Source organism: Bombus impatiens, unplaced genomic scaffold (genome assembly GCF_000188095.3).
Source record: "Bombus impatiens unplaced genomic scaffold, BIMP_2.2 scf_0051, whole genome shotgun sequence".
NCBI lineage: Eukaryota > Metazoa > Arthropoda > Insecta > Hymenoptera > Apidae > Bombus > Bombus impatiens.
In genome coordinates this window covers 442,824-449,498 of record NT_176470.1, presented here as the reverse complement: position 1 = coordinate 449,498, position 6,675 = coordinate 442,824, and the positions used below count along the sequence as shown (strand labels likewise).

The 6,675-nt window shown below is 39.2% G+C and overlaps 2 protein-coding genes across 7 annotated transcripts in view; both read right to left on the bottom strand.

The window, feature by feature from the left end:
* LOC117151101 overlaps window positions 1–134 on the bottom strand; it is a 10,076-nt gene extending 9,942 nt beyond the window's left edge. Inside the window, exon 1 of the mRNA XM_033324216.1 lies at window positions 1–134. The gene's annotated coding sequence lies outside the window, so the exon portion shown is untranslated.
* Window positions 28–6,675, bottom strand: part of LOC100740849 (receptor-type tyrosine-protein phosphatase kappa) — a 108,383-nt gene continuing 101,735 nt past the window's right edge. For all 6 annotated transcript variants that reach the window (XM_033324228.1, XM_033324233.1, XM_033324235.1 and 3 more), the window contains 7 exons: window positions 3,275–3,435; window positions 3,015–3,150; window positions 2,288–2,537; window positions 1,684–1,760; window positions 1,103–1,342; window positions 425–769; window positions 28–169 (listed from right to left, as the gene is read on the bottom strand). In XM_033324228.1, coding sequence (XP_033180119.1) covers window positions 89–169; window positions 425–769; window positions 1,103–1,342; window positions 1,684–1,760; window positions 2,288–2,537; window positions 3,015–3,150; window positions 3,275–3,435 — 1,290 coding nt within the window. In that variant the 3' untranslated portion in view covers window positions 28–88. The remainder of the gene's footprint in view (window positions 170–424; window positions 770–1,102; window positions 1,343–1,683; window positions 1,761–2,287; window positions 2,538–3,014; window positions 3,151–3,274; window positions 3,436–6,675) is intronic.

The window sequence follows — 6,675 nt, the reverse complement described above, 5'->3', positions numbered from 1 at the left end:
CGTCCGCCGGGGCTTCCTCCGGAGTCAACGGCAGCGCCGCCCCGCGACCGAACTCAATGAACCACAGCTCGTCCCTCAACTCGCTTTCTCACTTTTTCTCGTTCATGTCCTTGTTCAGGTAGTGGAGCACGTAATGTAGCACCAGGTCGTAACAATATTTGTACTCGGTCTGCAACAGTTTCGAGCACGATTTAAACGATGATTAAATTGCTCGTAACATGAAAAATAATCCTCCTTTTTAAACGGAATCTTAAGACAAGTTTGACAGGTAGAAAATATCGACAATTTTGTATCGTACACAGATACTTGTCGTTCGATTTAAATTGATTTTTAGTTAATTTGTTTTTTAAATTTGGAACTCGCGACAGTTAAAAGTCGAAGAAGCGAATGTGCCGAGTAACTTGCTTCGCTTATAACCACTCACCATGTTCTCGACAAGCTGAGGTCTATGTCTGCGTACAGTTTTAACTGCTTGGAAAATGTCCACTTCCCCATGTTGAATCACTTGTTCTATACACGCGTTTGCGGCGCAATATACACCGCAACGACTTCTGCCATCTGGGGAGACCACAGCGACCGGTCCATAGTCGGTTCGTTGCCTCCACCTCTCGACCATATTCATCAACTCGACCAGACTGTTTGTCGACGTTGGAACTTTGTGACCCATAGGCCAACACGTCAGTTGGAACAACTGAACCGTCTTCGGTGGTGCTTTCACGCCTGCCATCAGCTCGGTCAGTGACACGATTTTCTTGTTTATCCTAAAAATCTATAGAACGATATGATTATTTTCTAGAATCTATCGTTCAAATCGTATTCAAACGCCGGTGAGAGGTTGAATAAAAATTATATATCATATTCCAGGCGGTAGCCACTCGAGACTTCAAGAGTTTGAGAGAAGATACTTTCTTCGATGACGTGGACAACTTAATTTGGGAAAGCACCAGCCTAGTAAGCGAAAGATTCGGATTCGAATCTCGATCCGGCAACCCGTACTAGTTAGAAAACTAGATCGCCCAAGAAAATGTTTTTAGATGTCTTCTTAAACTCCGTAGAGAGAATTCAAAGCGTGTAAAAGAAGGAGCAGCAAGCTGTTTCTCACCCAGGTCTTGATGTTCGTGTAGTGGTTGTGGCTGATGTGATCAATCGTAAAAACGGGTCCGTATTTCTTCGAGTGTTTTCCCTCGGGCCAGAAACTGGGGAAGTTGGTGGAGCCTGGGGGAGGTACGCAGAGTACCACCACGGCTGAACACTCGTAATCGTAAACCAGGGACCAAAACTCACCGCACGTGTGTCGAAGAGGCCATTCAGTAACGATGTATTCCCTGGGCTTCGTGTAACCCTGTCGAGAACGATCATTTAAGAGAAAAAACGACGATGTTCGCAGGAAATGAACAGTAGTTTATATAATAGAGCGGACGTGGGATGAAGATTGACGAAAGGAAAGATCTTTCCCTATATAGCAATTTGGTTCTACGTGGAGTTTAAATTTGGTGCGCGTTGCATGAAATGTAATTTTTATCAGAGAGGATAACGAACAACCTTTTATATGGGAATTTGAATAAACCTCCGTTTAATCTCTAATTGTAGGAAAACAATACACAAAGTTTTATTACGATAGAAGAATTAACTATTAGAGAAGATTGAAATATGGACATTTAGATATATAGATTGTACACTTACGTCCACGAAGACAGCATTTATATAGTCAGTGTAACTGTTACCCTGGAAGCTGGTGAGGTATGGTCGGAAGTTGTCAGCTAAAGTGAGAAATATTAGTTCATGAATAAAGATACGATCGGCTCGCGTTAAATATTACACCCATTATTTATACACATATACACACACGTAGAAGGGACGTTTACGCATTATATTTCGAAATAATTTTATATTTTTCTGACATAAAGAAATATAACACGATAAAGATTCCAACGTGTAGAATATAACTCTTCCAAAATCGCCAATTATTTCATTTCCAAAAAGAAAAACAAGTGTATGCTCCTTTTTTTTTTTTTTTTTTTGAAAAATGCAAGTTTAAGGTACACAAGAAAGTTCACGTCTGGAATCTATGTATAATACGAGTAACAAATTCATATCTGTTTACAAATATCCCCCGTATAGTTTCTGAAAAAGATATAAAAATTGATAGGGAAATGAAATATAGAGTCTCTAACGCAGTATCCGCATATGCGCGACATGCAATTTTTACAGTGTAGTAAAAGCATTTCCTTTCTTTTTTCGTTCATCGGAAAAACATTTATACGATGTTTTATCGGTGGAAACTTACGCGGCACAACCAACACGTCTCTGTTCTTTTCCCTGTTATCAGCCCTGTGGCCTCCAGCGCAATCTCCGATCGTAAAGCGCGGCGTCTGCTTACAAATTTGCTGATATTCCCGTTGATATTCATTCATTTTAGTTATTGGATTTTTTACGCTCTTCTGCTTAAGACGTTGCGACAACTCTGAGACCGGAAACCACGAGATGCCACACACCACAAACTCCTCCAGCGTGTCGTACACGAATCTATATTGTTCCTGCATAATAATAAATCTGATTATTGTAAATTATTGTTGGGCAACATCGATGTTTACATGTTATTAGCTATTTTCCATCTCTTTTATTTTTGTTTATAAATAATACGAAATATTCATAATTCGTAATTGGCAGACTACAATTCTTATGAAATATTCATACTGTCGTTGAAGATAATTTGAATATTTATAATAGAGCATAGGATATAAAAGGAAATCACCGTTGAATGGAAAATTCATTGTAAAACATCTAATATAACGATAATGAAAAATAGAACCGGTACTAATAACAAAATAATAATTATTGAAGTAAACGCGAGAAACTTTTTCTAGAGATTCCAATAATCTATATATTGCGATAAACAGTGGAATCAACAGAACTCGTCAAAAGGCGAAGCTCAATCTCCTTAAACCAGCATCTTGTGTCTCGTCGCTCGAACGAAACCATAAATAAGAAGACGATCGATATTATGAATTTACCAAGTTCTCGATAAGTCCTCTTCTGCTTTGCCGCAACTTTTTCAAATAGCCAAAGACGTCGAAGGCATCTTCTTCCTCGGCCAATTCCATATTCGCATCTATCGCCAGGTACACGCCTGATCTTCCACCACCATCGCTTCATTTTTTCAAAAACATAACGTTTCTTTCGTTCAACGATTTATCAGATTGGAAAGCATCGTAAGCTATCAAATTGGAAATTACACGAAACCATCGAAATTCATATCGATGGAAATACTTACTTGCAATGGACCACCATAGGTCCAGACTCGTTCTTTATGGTGGAACCGACTACCGCTCTCACGCGTCGACGGAACTCTAAAACCGCGTTTCCGAATGGACACGTATGCGAGTGCCATTCTGTGTAGTGGAATTGCAATAACGTTCGTTCTTCCGTGACTTCCTGAAACGTCGAATAATAATTTTGTCTTTACCTTTATCCCCTTTTTGTATCTTTCCATTTTCTATTTTCTATTTAGCTCGGTCTTTTGGAAACTTTATCGAGCTTCTAAATGATGGGAAGCGAATTTGACGGGACTCGAAGTGGTTTACATTTTTATCTTTGGTAAAGGAATTTTGATAAAATTTGATGTTTATCGCGTTTGAAAGCCTGCAGAGAATTATTTCAACCTATCGGCGATTTCGCTATTACGTTCTCGCGTTTATTTCACGCGAAATATCGACAGTTTCGTCGTGAATATTATTCACGAAGCAGCAACGTTAGAGAAATTTTGCGCGCTTTAACGCGCGATTAAAATATTTCGCTATCGTTATAAATGCGAGACATTTTGAGCGAGATAATGCGTACGTGTCGTCGGCAGTTCAACTCTCGCAGCACGAATTTTAAACGGCTCTCCGCTATAAGTTACATCCACGTCAGTCAAGTTGACGAATAAATCATGTTTCGTCATAGTCGAGCCTTTGAATTCGCGTTAAAGATTTCCAACAGCTTTTCTAATTTCCAATGCGCGACACAAACTAACTGTTCGGCTTACAGTTCTTTCGAAACAGAAACAAAAATTCAAATAAAATATTATCGTTCAAAATGAAATATTTCGTATTTCGCTACTTTATACCTAATACCCTAAGTTCGTTACTAATCTCCAAAATACATAAAATGTTTTATAATTTTTACTTTGAACCACTCTGTAAAAATTAGTTCTATCTTAACTTCGTCACCTCTGTATCGTCCATTATCCAATATTCTCTCCCTCTCTTTCTCTCTCTTTCTCTCTCTTTACGAAGATTCGCTATTATATCAACTATAGCGCGTTTCATATTGCAGAACGCAAAGTTCACGAAACCAAGCTAAACTACCGAGTTCCTGTAGCGCATTCACACGACGCAGCAACCGAGTGCTGAATTATGCTCCCTGAGGAATTATCACGCACAATGACGCAACAATGCTACTCGACGACAATCTTGTCCCGTTTAGGATGTTCCTTGCTTGTCGAGCATTATGTACCCTTCGCTATTCACGGAATGAGATTGCAACGGAGCGGCGGCGTATTAAATTTTCCGCCGCCAGTAAATCTCGAGACCGATTATTGCCTCGCTTTTATCGCGATTTATAGCGAACGTCTATAGTAACGCATCAAAACGAGGGCTTTTCTTTTCTCGATGAGCGAGCAATTCTATGCTTCGATCCACTATATTCCACCGTATCGAATACGATTACTTTATGAAACTTCTTCTTCGAACCTTTCCAACTAGATAGAAAATCAATTTCCCAGAGTTTAAACAAAGAGTAACTCTCTTCTTGTTCTACGACTGTGGTAGATGCCATACGCGATGATGATTTCGTGTTTATATTTTTCTACCTGGCCGATGTTCCAAACTAAGCACACAGAATAAAATTACCCTCTATAAGACCGTAATAAAACCTGTGTAGACCTACGGAATCCAACTATGGGGAACAGTAAGTAACTCCAACATTGAAATGCTTCAACGCATCCAATCGAAAACGCTAAGATCCATTATAAATGCACCCTGCTATGTCACCAACGAACTAATACATCGCGATCTCAAGATACCAACAGTCAAAGAGGAAATAGCAAAATATAGCGACAGATATAGCAAAAGAGTCGACAAACATCGAAACTCCCTAATTACCGGACTACTCGATACGTAGGACCAGATCCGCAGGCTGAAGAGACACTACCCGCTAGACCTAAACGCTAGATTCAATTAGTTATCTAAATTAAATAATATTTACTTATTTGTAATACTTACTTATAAATTATACTTATCTATAATGAGCATTAACTTATCATAAACAATTAGCCATGTCAGTGCGCCAGGCCAGAAAAAATTACTGAAAATTCTCAATGCGAGAATCGATTGGAAATTTTAATAAATAAAAAAAAAAATATTTTTCTACGACCGTACGGTTTACTTTTATCCGAAAAACGTTCCAAACCGACGATAACTTTTCATCGAGAACATCTGAACTAAATAGAACTGAAGAAGAATGGAAATATTCGTTCGTCGTTTCAAGCAGCACGTTCGAACGACCAGGATGAATGGCACGGCAGAGAAATTATACAAAGCAAGCATCGTACAACGAAACGACTCGTCATAGTTAAAACAGGGCAGACGTCGGTGAAAATTGTAGAGATCTCCTTGTTTTCACCCCATTTCCGTCGAGTTAATAAAATTAAGCCTTGCGTAACAGTCGTTCGAGTAAATTCATCATTCTCTTCTCGCTTAGTATCGTTCTGTATTCATCCACTTTCAGAAATGGCTACCGGTTTCTCCCCGGTTAATTCCGCTAACTTTTTACCAACTTTCTCACCCGGCAGCGAAATTCACAGACTCAAGCTGAGACCAAACCTTGCGTTACTTTACCTTTCGCTACAGCCACGAGTTCCGAGTTTGCACGATCTTGTGCCAGCCGAGACTTCATTACCGTATTGGGAGATCATTCGACTCTGCGGTCCTTTTACATTATACAGAGTGCAATTCGTGTCACGTAATTTATGGTGATTCGCGGAGGGAAGACTGGGAAAAGAATGCCGGAGTTTGCGATCGATGGCAAGGAATTTCTTGGAAGAGTCGCGAATTTAAGGGAGAAGAGACGATAACGACGATGAGATAGATAAGACAAAGGAATAGCAACAACTATAGGATAATATCGATTATTACGCTCTGGCTCTTTATGTAAATTTATATCTTTACGAGGTAGAGATATTTTTTAAGCAAGAAATTTCACAGAGAAACGAGGAGACAATCGTAGAACGAAGGTTTCAAAGTTTCTAAATATCGCGAGTACCTTCTTTAACTGTGACACTCAATATACAGGGTGGTTGGTAACTGGTGGTACAAGCGGAAAGGGGATGATTCTACGCGAAAAAAGAAATCGAAAATATAAAATACAAATTTTTCGTTTAACGCTTTGTTTTCGAGAAAATCGACTTTGAATTTGCGCTCGGTACGCGCGCACTTTATCGTGTCTCGTTATAACTGATCTCGCTGCAACATTTTCGGTAATTTTTGTAATAATAAACTTTACGATTACTTCGTATTATTTCATTACGTATTCCTAATTTTCCGTTACGGCAAAAACAAACTTAAACTGCGATAATATCCATCGAGACAACGATCTACAGTGAGATCCGTTATAACGAGACGCGATAAAGTGGAC